The sequence below is a fragment of the Elephantulus edwardii genome, unplaced genomic scaffold (assembly GCF_000299155.1).
Source record: "Elephantulus edwardii isolate Elephantulus edwardi_28Jun2011 unplaced genomic scaffold, EleEdw1.0 scaffold00058, whole genome shotgun sequence".
Taxonomy (NCBI): Eukaryota; Metazoa; Chordata; class Mammalia; order Macroscelidea; family Macroscelididae; genus Elephantulus; species Elephantulus edwardii.
The window spans coordinates 4,869,057-4,884,886 of NW_006399808.1; the positions used below are offsets into that span (position 1 = coordinate 4,869,057).

Below are 15,830 nucleotides of genomic sequence, written 5' to 3' on the forward strand. Positions count from 1 at the left end.
TCTCTCCGCCATCCATCCTGATGCTGCCAATTGGTCCAGTGGTGAGAATCTTTGTCTTCTTGACATTGAGCCTCAATCCATATTGAAGGCCGCAGTCCCTGACCCTCAGCCACAAGTGCTTCAGGTCCTATATCTTATACAAATATGATCAAAGGTCGTGTTTTCAGATTCTTGAATGAGGATGAATGTGGCCGAAATTCTCTTTCATGCGTGCATAGGCACACTATGCCATAATGTTTTTGCATAACATCCTCATTTCTCCGTGTTACATGTGTGCGCCAATTATTTATGTGGTCACAGGATTTGAGGGAAAAAAATATAGAGTGAAAAAGAAGGCTCTCATAGCAGAAGCAGACGCGCGAGAGAAAAAAAATGGGATAATTGGAGGCTGCTGTCTTTTCACTTCCCACATAAAATTATTTGAAGAGACAGGCCAGAACTTTAAACAGAAGAGACCAAGAAAAGTTGTAATTTGGATGTCGGCTATTATGACTTTAAGAATGTTTGCTTAAAAGACTAATTTTTATGCCCCTCTCTCTCTCTGTCTCTAGACATATTTCAATGACAATATCCTTACTCTGATACGGACCCTGGTGACCGGAGGAGCCACACCAGAGCTGGAAGCGCTTATTGCTGAGGAGAATGCGCTTAGAGGTGGCTACAGCACCCCTCAGACGCTGGCCAACAGGGACCGCTGCCGAGTGGCCCAGTTAGCACTGCTGGATGGTCCCTTTGCTGACCTAGGGGTGAGTGTCTGCCACAGGATCACTTGCACCCACTGACTGGGAACAGCTTCCTCCAGATTGCCTTCATGTTAGACCTGAGCTTCTGTCTTTTCTGTCTTGGACAGCAAATGATACTATATTTAAACAAAACAAACCCTCATTGTCCTTGAGTCAGAATCGACTTAGAGCTGACTCTCCAACAAGTTTTCAGAGGCTGTAAACTGCACGAGAGGAGACTACTCAACTTTCTCCCACAGAGAGACACTGGCAGATTCGAACCACCAAAGAGTTAGGAATATGGTTCCCTACAGAGTATGGACCTTGAGCTCCAAATAATTTATAAGAGGTGTTATCATGGCTCATTTTCTATGCACAAGGCATTGTGATTTATGTGTAGTTTTAATTTTATACATATGAGAATCCTTTGATGTAGGTCCCCTTACTAGGTACTTCCAGGACACTGAGGCCCCGACAGAGAGAATCTGAAATGCACACTCTGTCTTCAAAGTCTGTGTGCATAAATCCCTGCTTGGCGCTCACCTCTCGTGTCTTCTGTCATGAGATGGGATGCAACAGTGATCCCAAGGAACAGGTAAGGTTGAGGAGCACTTGTATAGCTAAGGAGACTCAAGTTATCCCTGAGTAGGATAAACTCTTAAAGCATTCAGCTGCTAACATCATGGTTGGAGGTTCAAGTATATTAAGAAGTACTTTGGAGGAAACGGTCAGAAATCTACTCCTGAAATAAATCAGCTACAGGAAATTCTGGGGGGCTGCCATGAGTCCGGGTGGGGGGGGGCCTTGAATCAGGTTTGACACACAAGGGCTGACGAGGGCTGTTCAGTCCTGCCTGTTCAGTCATGGCTCTTGTGGAATCTCTTAAATCCACTGATTCTCTGCCCTGGTCTCCAGCCTTCAGCTATTTTTGTTTAGTGATGACTTAGGCCTTGGCATTTAAAACAAATAATACCAAAACCAAAAATCACCCCAAAGCTGCAGGTAATCAATCATGTACTTTCAGAACCTCTATTCACAGACCAAGTAGTACTTGTGTCCTTAAATATCTCTAGTTCCAATTTCTGAGACTAATCTCGGTCACCTGGGTCATTTTCTCCTTATCCGCCCCCAGCCCCCCAACCATAGCAAAGGGAGAACGAGAGTACCAGCCCTCTGCATCCATGTACACGTCTGAGTCTCGGCTCTGACCTATGTTCCCAGCCTAGTGTGTGTGTGTGCTCAAGAGAAAGCCCCATGATGCTTAGGGGCTATAAATCTGACCAAACAGAGGGAAGGGAGTTAAAGCAGCCTCTCTGTTTTCTTGGACATGCTGGTGTTGGCTTTCACATGTGTTGGTTTGGTTATGGGCAGGGCCCTATGCTAAGCGAAGCTCTTTTGAAAGGCAACTCCTATGCTCTTAGATTGTTGCTCGGAGCCATTGTTTGGCTTCTACACAGAACAGTCCTATGAGCATCAAAATGAATTCCTGCTCCATCCAAGGAACTCATTCCTTAACATTTTGAAAAGATGATGATCGATAAGATTTGGCCCCATTTGGTTTCTTTAGTATAATGTTTGGAAAAATAAAGGGTAGGCAAAGGTGGGGATGAGATGGGTTGACACAGTGGCTGCATCAGTGGGCCCAAGCACAGCAGGGCTTGTCAGAAGGGCACCGGATCAAGCAGAATTTTGTTCTGCTGTGCACAGGGTGGCCTTGAACTGGAGCTGGTTCAGCGAAACGTAGCAGCAAGAACAATGGCCATATTGAAATGCAATTGTAGGAACAAACGCAGTCACATTTGGTTTTTTTCCCACTAGGGAAACCATTCTTCAGTGCCTCTCCTCTAAAGATGCCTCCGTGAAGCCATCTGGTGGCATGAAGCCAGTGTTTTCAAGCGAGAGAATTTACTTTCCTGTTCTAACTATGTCAGGCCCCAGACTCTCAGAAGGTACTTGTGAAGTGATTAGAGCTGTGAATCCCAGTTACTTAGTCCACAGACCTCCAGCGACTAGGGAAACACATTCTCTTCCACACTGGCTGTCTCTGAGGTCTGTAAATTGTGCTTTTCACACAGTTCTTACCTGGGAATGCTTGTCAACAGCACACCTGGTAGAGGCTTTTCTCCTCATAGTGATTTTAATTATCACTCAGCCAGTTTGGACAACACGGTCAGAATACAACTGAGCTGAGACTAAATGCAGTCCCATTTTGCAGAGCTGTTTTCTTCTCGGATGAAATACATTTGTGACCTTCAAGCTTTATGCCCTCATTTGCAGTAAGGAACACGCCCAATGTCCCCAGAATTCTCAATGCTACAAGTGTGAAGCTTGGTAAGATGGCAGAGGAAAACCTGGCTCTCATCTGATTTCTGGAACTGCCAATGTTGCAGGCAGGCTGCTAACCATATTGATGGTTCCAGCCGCAGGCTCAGACCCTCCAACTCAGAGCTTCCAGAATGAGCTTTCCTATAAAAGCCCTTTCCCCAACTGAATCTCCACTTCCAGGCAAATAACAGTGCTATTTCTCTGTTCTTTTGTTGTCTCCCAGGACGGCGGTTGTTATGGTGATCTGTTCTGCAAAGCTCTAAAAACATATAATATGCTTTGTTTTGGAATTTACCGGCTGAGAGATGCCCACCTCAGCACCCCCAGTCAGTGCACCAAGAGGTGAGTCCCTGTCTTCGCTCTGCTTGCTCAGCCCCAGTGCAAAGGCATGATTGCCTTCACCGTGACCTCTGAGAGCACAGACAGTCACACTCACCTGCTGGCCTAATACTTGGTGGTTCAAACCCACTCAGTGATATCACAGAGGAAAGCCCAAGTAATCCACTTTCATAAGGATTACAACCAAGAAAACCCATAGAGTAGTTGTACTGTATATCACATTTGGACACCTTGAAGTCCGTTCAGACACAGCAGGTCTGATTCGTAGTATAATGGCAAGAATCTATGCACAAATTATTGACACACAGATTACTCTGTGGCCTTAAATGTTATTATGACATTGAGTTCAAAAGTTGTGGGATGCCTTTTTCTCCTTCCAGAGAGTTGATATGAAGACCTGTGGGGGGAAATTAATCTAATAGTGTCATCGTTCAGTAACAGATTCACAGTACAAGCATCTCCCTCTCACTCCAGCTATTGCCACAGTTTCTCTAGGCACCTAATAAAGAGATATATTACATCACCAGTGGCCAGAGAAACAAGTTCCTTGACCATATAATAAAATCCTGTATTTTCACTTCATATCTTTTTAATTGTCTTCACTTTTAGCTTCTATGTATTTATTTATTTTTATGGAAATTGTATAGTTGCATTTTTGGCCAAATTTAAAAAACAAAACAAACAAACATAAAAACAACCCACAATGCAGGTGTGACATTTGTATTTTGTTCTGGTGGCCTGGTGTTTAAGAAGTTGCACTGCAATCCTGAAGGAACACAGTTCAAATTCACCAGCTGCTACTCCTCTGCAATTAGCTGTCTCTGCAAACACGCTGGAGGGTCTCCTATGGGTTGATTTTGACTCGATGGCATACAACAACAACAACAATATGCATTAAAATTAATTCATAGCAGATAAAAAGGAAAAGCATACCACAGAATTACAAAAGCGAGTGAGTTTACTTCAAACTCTTTCAAAGCAAAGTTTAGATGTGTTTCTCGGCCTGGTTCATATCCCTCATATTAGAATCAATTACTTGAGTTGCTCTTGACAAAATACCTTGGTTTGCGTACTCTTGAATGTGTACATACGTTTGTATTTAACATATATTTATTTTATATATTTATTTTAAATATTTATCTAATTACATAGGTAGAGTTGAGAACTGTTGCTTTAGATCAACAGATTCTCCAAATTTAGTTTGTCTGAGAGTCACCTGTAGAGCTTGTTAAAATGCAGATTACTAGCACAACCCACCAAATTTTAACCCAATAGATCTGGGACTAAGGCCTGAGGACTGACAGGTTTACAAAGTTCTCAGATAATGCTGATCTTGAAGGGTCTCGTCTTGAAGGGCATGCTGAGAAGCCCTGCAGGATGCAGGGTTGTTTGTTTTCAGTCACATTTATTGTGATGAGCTGAGGTTTTGAAATTCTTAGCTCTCACCAAAACTGATTCCTAAAAGTTAAGGGGTAAGGAAAGTCAAGATACTGAGGAGTCATTGATTAAGTCCTGGATGTGTGTCTGGGGTCCTCAGAAAACTCTAGGGTGGAATTGCATTTAGTCCTTGCAACTCTGTAGTTGGGCCACTGAAGCTCTGAAGTGAACCTGAAGTCGTTCAGGACATCAGACTAGAGTAATGGCAGTCTGCTACTCCACTATTGGTGCAAATTCAGCACCTCTGTAAGCCCACAGCTGAGCTCCTCTGTTAAGATGTCATGAAGCTTAAGTTAAACTTGGAAGATGAGTGCCATGGTATTCGGCGTCTGGCCGACTCAGGCAGCTCCTTGTGGGTCACAGAGTCGGCCCTTCTTCTGGGTATCATCACACTGTAACTTCTTTCCTTCTCCATCCAGGTACGTCATCACCAACCCCCCGTACGAGTTTGAGCTCGTGCCCACGGACCTGATCTTCTGCTTAATGCAGTTTGACCACAACGCCGGCCAGTCCCGAGCCAGCCTCTCCCATTCCTCCCATTCGTCCCAGTCCTCGAGCAAGAAGAGCTCCTCCATCCACTCCATCCCATCCACAGCAAACAGACCGAACCGCCCCAAGTCCAGGGAGTCCCGGGACAAACAGAAGTACGTGCAGGAAGAGCGGCTTTGATATGTGTATCCACTGCCACCGTGTGTGAAACTGTATCTGCCACTCATTCCCCCAGTTGGTGTTCCCAACAGTAACTTCCCCTTTCTCCCCCTGTAGTTTTCTCTCCCCCCTTTTTTACACATATTTTGCATATGTATGATAGTGTGCATGTGGTTGTCATTTTTATTTCACCACCATAAAACCCTTGAGCACAAACAGCAAATAAGCAGACGGACCAAAAATTATTTATGATTTTAGGGGGGAACTAACCCATAGGCACGCTCCAGACATAAAATAGCTCACTTGCAGGAACGAGTTCAAGGATAGGAGGAAGTGTTTGTGATCAATGCCAACTGCACGCAAAGCAAGTCTATTTAACCTAGAAGAAAAAAAGTTGATTCCTGTGTAGCAGGGTGCTTTGGGTTTTAATCCTTTGTTGTTGTTGTTTCCCTTTTTGTTGTTTGTTTCTTTTTATACACAAACAATAAGTTAGCGCAAGTTTATTTGAAGCAAGCAACCAAAAAGCAATGAGAACCTATCGATTGTTTCTCCTCTCTGGGCTGAACTATCACAAAGCACTTGAAAGGCTTTCACTGTGTGTGTAGATGATTATTAAACACCCGCTTGTGGTAAGAGAACAGCAGAGATGTTTCATTTACTCACCAAGGCCTTCCTTCCCAAAGCTATCTCTCTTTGGGAGCTTATATCAGCACTTCTCACCTTAATATACAAGAAAAGAATAGTACTCCATGCATGGAAGTCTCAAGTCCTAGGGATTTCATTTAGGTGGAAAAAAAGGTTTGGTTGCATATTAAATTGTTATTCTGTCTCCTTATGCTGCCATATGAATAGCTATTTTTTTTCTTTCACTTTTGACATTTGGGATGAAAAGCCATATGTATCATAAATATCAGATGTGAGTCATTAAAAAAAACTGCCTTCCTGGGACTTCTACATCTTTTAAAAGGTGAATTACTTTCCTTATGTACAGAATAAATAATGCTCAGGAAAGAGCAAGTATTTTTGCACGCATTCTCAGGGGACCTTTTGACTCCCCTTTGTCTGATTTGCCATGGCCCCAGTGCCAGTCAGGAGCAGGGGCTGGGACAATGGTATGGCAAGAAAAAGATAAACCCAGCAGCAGATCCTGTTATCCTAAAAAGCCGACATGCTAAAGAAATCAGAACATAGGAGGATCAATCCACGGTTGATTCCGCGAAGACAAAAGCCAGCCTCTACTGTAAACCCCTGTCAGCCGTTGGCACAGCTGCCTGATGCTGGCTGTCCCAATGCAGAAAGCTGGTGGGAGAAAACGCTCACCACCGATTTCCTGCACAAGCCAACTTACCTGGGCAGGTGAATGAAATAATTGAGAACTGCTCTTTATGAGATGGGAGATAGGAAGAGTCTGGTAGTGAGCCAAACACAGTATGATAGACTTATTTTCTTCTTTTTAAAAAAAAAAAACACTTAGTAGCACAAGAGGAAAGATGGGGGAACACCCTTTTTTCAAAATAGTCTTTTCAATTGTTTATGCATGCAACTCAGGCTTTAAGTAGTACAGTCAGTCTCAAGAATTAGTCAACTTCATTAACACCAAATTCTGACATTCATAGGGATGGGCTAGCCCTGGACCGGTATATACATATTTGAAATGTTTAAATTTTTTATTGAGCAGAACAGGGGCAGAAGTGAAGGAGAAAGCTGTACCTTCTCGAAAAAGGTGTTTTTATGGTGAATGCTTTGGGTTTAGATTTTGGATCCTTTACCTCCCCAAGCATGGTAGTTTTGGAGGTTTGCTTGCTGTGTGATTTGACAAGCACTTTTACTGACAAAATGGTGAGGCTCAGTCAGAACGTCTACCCTGCTTCTACCCCGTACCAAAGACAGGGGCCCTGCAGTATCCAAACCAGAAATGGTGTGGGGTGTAATTATATACATGTCTCTTAAGAGCCCTATTAAGTAGATTATTTTTCAAATTACTTTGACCCTATCTATTAATTTATATTTTACTTATAGCTTATCCATTTCTCTCTCTAACTATATATAAATATGTGTGCACTTATATATACACACACACACATATGTATATATATCTATATCTCCCCTTGTTTGGGATCATGAAGAACTCTTCATGCATCCTTTGCGAAGGAGGTTATAAAGTTATGCCCTCAGAACATTTATAACTATAAGACTGTGCCAGTTAAAGTGCTCAACAGGAAATATGACAGTTTAAAAGCATTGTAAAACTCACATAGCTTACTTCTCTCTCTAAAGTGCAACAAGGATGAATAGAATGGGCCAAGGTATGACAATTAATGGTTCTGCATGAACTAGCCACTGCTGGGGTTTTCTTCTATAACGTTGTCCTTGTGAAAACTTTTGTGAAATTAAAAAAAAAAAGGAGTTACCAATTCTATTCTGTTATTGGTTTGTTTCTTTTTATTTGAATCGTTCTGTTTGTGGTTTTATTTTGTTTTGCTTCCCCCTCCCCTTCCCTTTCCCAAGCCCCTTTCCCTCCTCTCTGCCTTCTTCCACTTTCTAAATTGCTCAGCGCAATGAGGCCGTGCTGCTGCTATTGCTAGATCCCGTAGAGTTTGTTTTGGTGTTCTTGGGTTTGGGGTCTGGGTTATCTGGGGGGAACTTCTCTCCATCTGGCTTGCCTTTAAATCTGCACGTGGCCTCCCTGCCCACCTTGGTACCTTGCTCCAGATCCAAAAGCATTTCCCCTCAAGATACCCAGCTCCTTCATCCACTCCCCCACCCATTACCACCGCCCCCAATGCAGTCCCTCCATCAGTCTGTCCACATCTCTGTGTTTATCTTTGCAAGTCCTACTAAATCAAGGAATAATACCAGTTATATACCTTTTTTTTAAAACATTACAACTATTCCATTTGACAAACTTGCTCCTCTAATTAATCTCTTACCCTCCTTTTGGTTTAGACCAGGAGGGTTATTCGTGGCAAAAGCATTGATCTCCTGTGTTGTATCAGTATAACCCAAAGTTGAAACTGTTAAACTGTATGCATCAACTAAATACACCCAGCTTTCTGGGAGCTCATAATTCAGCCTCCACATTATCCAGGTCTTTCCTGCCACCTGCCTTTCTGACATTTGTCAAATCCCAACCAGAGATTGGGCAGATAGAGAGAAGTATTTGATATGTATATTATCAGCTCTGATGAGATGAAATTGTGACTGGGATGGAGTGGGAACAGATTATAAGATGGAATTTTGAGCTTTCCCCTGGATTTAATTAGACATATAATCAATGTGGTAGATAATTGAGATTATGTGCTTGATACTTGGGTAATGGCATATTCAATGATGGAAAAATGTCATGATTACTTTTCTTCTTGTTAGCCTGAATTAGTGTATTGTGCTTTTCTCAACAGAGTGAAGAGTTCTTCTTTGTCTTTCCTTAGACCTTAAACTTCCCATTTCTCTGTTAGGGACTCAGAGAGTCTAAGGATATAAGAGAAAAGGAATACAAGTTTCTCATATTACGTTCTCACCCCCCCTTTCACCAACAAACAAAAGTGGGTAAAGGTAGAAAATGAATGTGTTATTTTAAATATAAAGTATATGCATTTTAAAGAAAGTTAGGAATGCAATTATCTGCACAATTACAGAGAGAATCTATTTGTAATCCATTTAGTCTGGTTTCTTTTAAGCTTCAAATGGGTTGGATGGTCAGTGAGTTGGTAGACCAGAAGGCACAATGAAACCTTCTCAGTACTCAGATGATAGGTTCATGTCTGAAGCCGGATCAATGGATAAAGCTAAAGATGGGCATGGCATTTATACATCTAGTTTAGTATCTACAACAATTGGGACAGGTTTCAAGTTTTGCTCTGAATAATAAAGATTAGGATCCAGGTCTTATTCATAAAAATGCACAAATGCATATTTAAAATAAAACTTCTTTAAATCTTTTTGTACCTTACTTAATTATTTTCTAAATTACCTTCTCTGGCTTAATTCTAAAAACAAGCAAACAAAATGCAGTGGCCAGTTGTAGGTGTTTCATGTCGCTGCCTTGACATTGGCTCTTTCCAGGACTGGCTGTGCAGCTTCTGAGAAAGGGGAACTGCCAAGCAGGCTCAGTGAGAAGACAGGATCACTATGCCTCCTGCCAGGTTGCCAAGGTCCTAAGTGACCAGAAAACCCTTTTGATTGGCTCTTCCTCAGCTTGGGAAAAGCCTAAAAGTGTCCGCATCCCAGCAGAGACAATTAAATCAACCTGTCAGGTTCCTATAGCAACAGGCTCCTTGAAGGAGAAACAGGAGAGTACAAAAAAACCTCAGAGCCTGTGGAAGTCAAGACAGGGTACAAATCCTTGTCTCAATCAGCTCCTTTCAGCCTCGCCCTGCTTTGTCATAACATGATGAAGGCGTAGCTGTGGCACCTGTCACTGAACTGGTTCACTGTGTCTCCCTTGAGGGGGCTGCACATTTGGAAATGGCTCATCCTCTGCCACAACAGAAGAGAAGAGTGAAGAGGCTGCCCCCTGGCTGTGCACTTGCTGGACTGAGGGCCACAGAGGAGGGCATTACGTGGCGCTTTGTGCTGCCCAGCGAACCACAAGATTAATTGGAGTGGCAAGAGACAGAGAGAATCTTGGTGGAGAGTTGCAGAGCAGTGAGACAATTTTCACAAACAGAAACTGCTTCAGCTTGAGTGTAGATCCTTTCCATCTCTTTAAAGTTGCTGTGTTTGCCCATGCAGGGGAAAGGAGGTAGTGTGCATGGGAGGGGCTGGGTGGGGGACACTGGGGTCCAGAGGGCAGTGAAGAGCATGGATTGCTCACCCAAGGGGTGAAGGAGGCAGTCGACCATTTTTCTCTATACAACTGGAATCTTCCACTTTGAAGCCTTTTCTCCCCTCTAAACTTCAGCTTGCTGTGCAGCAAGAAGTCCAATTATCCCAAATGCCTTTGCTCCCCTTTCCTTTCACTCGTCTCTGGGGAGCAGTTACATGAAAAGGCTAAATCCCACAGCACTGACAAAGCCCACAGAGCCAGCAGAAGGCCTCAATCTTCAGACCCCAGCCTACTTCTTCATCTGCTTGGTGTGTGAGTGTGTGTGGGGGGCGGTCCAGACAGCACAGGCAGCGCCCACGGTAGCCCAGCCCTTTAGGGACCCTGAAAACCTACCACCAATGACTGGAGGAATTCCTCACACTTAAACTGAGTCCCACAGTCTCAGCGATGCAGCCAGCAAAGGCCCTTGGCAGTGGCTCTCAGGAGGAGGAGGGGGTGTGTGGCAGGAACAGTCACTATTTCAGAGACACAGAGAGACCACAAAAGGACTGCAGCCCGACTAACCTCAGGACTAACGTCAGATCACTGCCCCCAGCCCTGCCCCACCACTTACTTTCCTTTATTCCCCAATCTCCCAGCCAAACCTTCCTCTGGCATCTCTGCTGTCTTAGTTCATGTGCTTCACTCCAGTACTCCAGTCTCTGCACTCAGGTCCTCACCCACAACTTCTCTTCTGAAAAGCATCATTTGCAATTGCACTTGAAAACATCCTCCCTCCCTTCCTCAATGAACCTTTCAGTAAAGACAGTGCTCAGATGGATGATGCTAAGCTACACTACAACATGAAGAGGAAATGACCAGTCAGCTAAAACTCAATGTTTCAAGAACATCTAGTCCACACTTGATCGTGGGGATAGTGCCGGAGCAGGCAGCATCTCATCTATTGAGTGAAGGGTTGCTGCGAGCTGTGGACTCACATGGTTGACTCCATGGTAATTAATAACAGAACTGAGCATCCAGCAGTTAAAACAGGCAGGACACTCTTCTATTCCAACATGAACCCATTTCATCTTCACGAAGGGAGGAGCCCTGGCAGTGTTGTGCAGTATGTGTTGGACTGTTAAGTGACAGTCTGGCACTTTGAATCCCAGTGCCATAGAGGAGAGAGGCAGGCAGTCTCTTACTGTGAAGTTTGCCAGCGTCAGAAAGCCGGTGGAAGGTCACCATAAGTCAGAATCAACTCTGTGGAGGTGGGCTAATCCTCATGGAGACGGGAGTTGCTTCTGATAATACTTGCCTTTGAAAGATGAAGATCTAGTATTGAGATGTGTTTAAAGTCATGCAGCCAGCAAGTGGCCAAGTGGGATGTCAGTGAACTTGGTCACTGTGATACAGTGGTTGCTCCTGTTACTGCTAATGATCTAACAGTTCACTTTGACTTCACCATGCATCAGGACCTGTGTGAGTGCTTCATGTGCACTGGTGCCTCTTCTCATGGTGTAGCAGCAATACTACGGAAGCTCCTGTTAGTTGGGCCCAGTTTGTGCAGCCAAAAGTGAAGGTAAAGGTAGACTGAATAAGAGCCGTGCAGCCAGGGCATTAGCAAACCAGATTAGCTTGGATTTTAACCTACTATCTTGGACCATTTCCTTGGCCTGCACATTGGTTTGCATTACACAGAAAGGCTATTAGATGACACCTCCCAGTGGTAGTGCCATTCTTTTACCAAAATCTCTTCACTGCTCCTTTCCACAGTTTCTCTCTCCTCTTGCATCATTAGCCCATTTGCCACTTGTAGGCTTTCTCAACCCCTACTAATTGCCACATGATAAAAAGCTTCTAGCAGGTGTGGTTACAGTGAGGACATGATAGTGAGGAGATGTCCACAGCCATGTAATTTGTCCTTGAATAACGGAGCACAGGTAAAGCTTCAGGATTTCCGTCTGGCATTTGGATTGTCCTTAACTCTTTGAGCAATTGGTTGAATTTCTTTTTGAGTCTGCTTTCTCGTGGCCACCCATTGCATCAGTTTGTGCTTAGAACAGCAAGATGGAATAAACCGAGTTGTCAGTACCCTCTTTGGAGCACTTCTGGTGAAAGCAGAGTGACTGGCAACTCAAGAATGTTCTCCTCTGGAGCTCTTGGGAAGAATCTTTTCATAAAATACTTTGGCCACCAGACATGTTCATAAAATACTCAGAGCATTAACATATTTTAATTTCCCCAACACCCTATTTAACCAAAGCCTCAGCAACACTCACAGTTATGTCTTATCTGGCACCAGAATTTAACAGCTGGTTCTTAGATATAATAAAACCCCAACTAAGATGTGTCTTAGTCCAACTCTTTTCCTGAGTTGTAGCTGCCTGGCCCCAAACCCAGAGGTTACTATGTTTAGTCTTTTTAACTGCAATAAATTGAAAAATAAAACCAGCTCAAATGGACAATCTTCTCTTTCTTGCAGACAGCAGAAAGAAATTGATATTATCTGTGCTGTGAAAGTCAAAATGCCAACTTTGAATTGAACTGTAAAGACTAAATTCTGAACAATTATTCTCTGAAGCAGTTGTAAAAATTTCAGCAAATTGCAGCTGTCTTGAATCTCTCACCCAAAAGACCTACTTGTTTCCGTCAGCAGAGTTCACTGTCCCTCCCAACCTGGCATGCCAAGCCTAGCAGCAAATCCCCTTACACAGTCAGTCTGGACAACGGCATGGCCAAAGCCAAGGGCATCTCAGGCAAGCAGAACATAAGCACCAGGCTCCACTCCTCTGAAAATCATCTTTACACATAAACCTTTGAAAAAGTCATACTTTGAAATTGTTTCAGCGGTCTGGCAATGCTTTTAAAACATGATAACCATCACACTTTACTCCTTTCTGAAAGGTTAGTTTAATCGTAGATCACAAAAAAATTGGTTTTCACAAATGCATAATGGTTCATCTATGTCACACTTGAACTAAATGGTTTTTTAAATGGAGCTGAAATTATTTTGATGTGTACACAGTCCCAGATTTCTATACAACCTTTTTTAACCAGCCCATCAGGAGCCTTGCCTCTAAAGCCTCATTAATAATTCAGATGTGCTGATGACTTTAAAAGATCTATGGAATTGAAGCTTAGGAGGGAAAAAAACCCCTCTGCTTGACAAAAAGATAAATGAATGTAGAAAGAAGCTGTAGGAGTCTGGCAAGCTGTAGATCATCTCAGAACAGATTGTAACTTTATCATTCTGTCAGGGGGAATAATTTAAAGCACTTAATCAGTTAGCTTCACTGTGAGGATGTAGCATTATGAATTCCTATCGTCCAATCTGTTCAAATCAAAGTGAACTTAATTATAATAGGTGAGAGCCAGAACAGAAGATAGGAGAGGGGGGAAGAGCCAAGAAGCAAGTTTCCTGAAGGGTCAACTTAGCTACCGAACAAAAGGTAGCTGGGCTTCCTCCGAGGTCCACTCCGGTGGCTCCACAGACAGCGTTTTCACTGAGGGCTCAGGGCACTTGATGCAGCAAGAGAAAGAATGGACCACAGAGGAGCAAGCAAAGGGGTGATACGCTGATCATAAATGTTTAATTCAGTGTTAGTCAGAAGGATGTACATGCATGCACATCCAACAAGCCAGGTGAGAAATTTTATTAACAAATCAGTTCAGGACCACTGACAAGGCAGTCAAGAAGAATCATTCTCAATTTTTTTTAAAAAGGCAGAATTGTTCTGACTGACAGAAAAGGACGTGGGAGAGGTCATTGTCTCTGTATCAGTTTGTACCTATGAGAGCAGAGGGCAGCGATATTTTCCTCCCTTTTCTTTTGCTTTTCCTCAGCCACTAAAGTGAGGCATATGATTCTAACATAGATTGCCTCACTTTAGTGGCTGAGTCCTTTCTTATCTATACACACAACCAAATTCTCTGAAAATTTCCTTTATAGGAAGAGGAGAGGATGCGAGCTGAGTCCTATCAAATAAAACACGACACCGCTAAGAGAATGCTGGATGGCTTTCATTCTCCTCCAGCCCCGATGCCCTGACTCAGCATTCCTTCCCATTCCCTCCAAGCCATCTCAGTGTTCAGGATGGAAATGAACGCCACCATGTCATTGAGCTCCCCTGTTGACAAGTTGGCTTATTATATTCAGCTAAGAGATTACCAGTAGAGGTGATTTGCAAAACTTCATGCAAACACAGGGAGGTGGTTTGTTTGATTTTTTTTCCCTTAAAAGGAAAGTAATCTCAAAATACTCTTAAAACAGTGGTCACTATTCTGATTTTCACTCTCATTAGCCAAGAAATTTGATGTGCTCACTGTAAGAACCCCAAAGCTGGCTGCCAAAGGACCCTGAGAGTGGTATACTTGAGATAAATTTAAATGTATGCTTGTGACAAGCAAAGCCAAACCACAGCTGGAAGGAGGTGATTCTGTGCAACGCTTTAGATGACTTACTTGCTCTGCAGCTGTCCCTAAATGATTCACTCAGATCAAGTAATGTACAAACATGTCCTCTGGCATGATGTCCACATGTGATGTCTGATATACCCAATATCCTCTCCTCGCCCAACCTCCTCATGCTGCTGAAGGAACTCCTGAGAATGTAGTCAGTCCATCTGCCAGCCTCTCCTGTTTGTCTGAGGCCATCCTTGGAGCCCCCAGATTCTAGCAGTTGACTGGGTTTATTGCCAGCTACAGGCAGCTGAGGTGTGCTTCACGGCCTGGGGTTCTCCCTACACTGCACTGTCTCTCTTAGCAATTCCTCACTGTCAGCTTATCAATTACCTTTTTGCATTTTTTTTCAATGAACTTTCCAACGGCTTTACCGTAGGACTAATTAAGCTTCTCATTTTCCTTCTTGTTCTCTATCCATTTTGCCCTTTAGCAGAAAAGAAATGGTTTACAGATGAATCGGATAATGCCTATCCCAGAAACATTCAAATCAAGCCCATGAGTACCCACATGGCTAACCAGATCAACCAATATAAATCCACAAGCAGCTTGATTCCACCAATCAGAGAAGTTGAAGATGAATGTTGACTCCCGGGAGACCAGAACTATTTTTTTAAAGCCTGACAAACTTCATAAATGGTGATGTGACTTTTTTCCTCTTACATGCTGAATCACTGGTGGAAACATTAGGATGAGTGAGGATTGCAAGGAAAATAAAGTAGACAGATCTTTCTCTTTGTCTGCCTTGAATACTGCTTCCATGTATTTTGGAAAAGAAAATGATTTCATTTATAAATGAACATACTAAAATAGTCATGTATAGTCTCTAGCATTTCAAATTATTTTTATTTATTAGAAATAAAATATATTTTTTTTCTTTTTTTTTCTCATTGTCAGATATCTTCCCTATAACCAAACAATGCAAAATCAAAATGAGTAACTGGCCAGACTCCTTAATGTGTATTTATTTCTCTTCTTTCTCTTTTCCTTTGAGGAGAATGATGGTCACCACCAGAATTAATTGTAATTAGGGGAAATGGATTATTAAAAAACATTTTTAAATGGTCCAACAATGTATACATGTACTTAAGTAAATCCAAAAGAGAACACTAAGTGGGAAAGGCAGGTGAAGTGAATACCTGCTTCTGTCCTAG

The 15,830-nt window shown here is 42.9% G+C and overlaps 1 protein-coding gene across 23 annotated transcripts in view; it reads left to right on the forward strand.

Annotated features, from left to right (window-relative positions):
- Nucleotides 1–15,264, forward strand: part of KCNMA1 (potassium large conductance calcium-activated channel, subfamily M, alpha member 1) — a 1,059,824-nt gene extending 1,044,560 nt beyond the window's left edge. For 7 of the 23 annotated variants that reach the window (XM_006887495.1, XM_006887481.1, XM_006887480.1 and 4 more), the window contains 4 exons: nucleotides 552–746; nucleotides 3,271–3,389; nucleotides 5,243–5,467; nucleotides 15,110–15,134. In XM_006887495.1, the coding sequence (XP_006887557.1) occupies nucleotides 552–746; nucleotides 3,271–3,389; nucleotides 5,243–5,467; nucleotides 15,110–15,134 (564 nt within the window). Of the gene's footprint in view, nucleotides 1–551; nucleotides 747–3,270; nucleotides 3,390–5,242; nucleotides 7,888–15,109 lie in introns of those variants that run through there. The other 16 variants (XM_006887478.1, XM_006887485.1, XM_006887476.1 and 13 more) reach the window with 5 other exon arrangements.
- The last annotated feature ends 566 nt before the right edge of the window (nucleotides 15,265–15,830 follow it).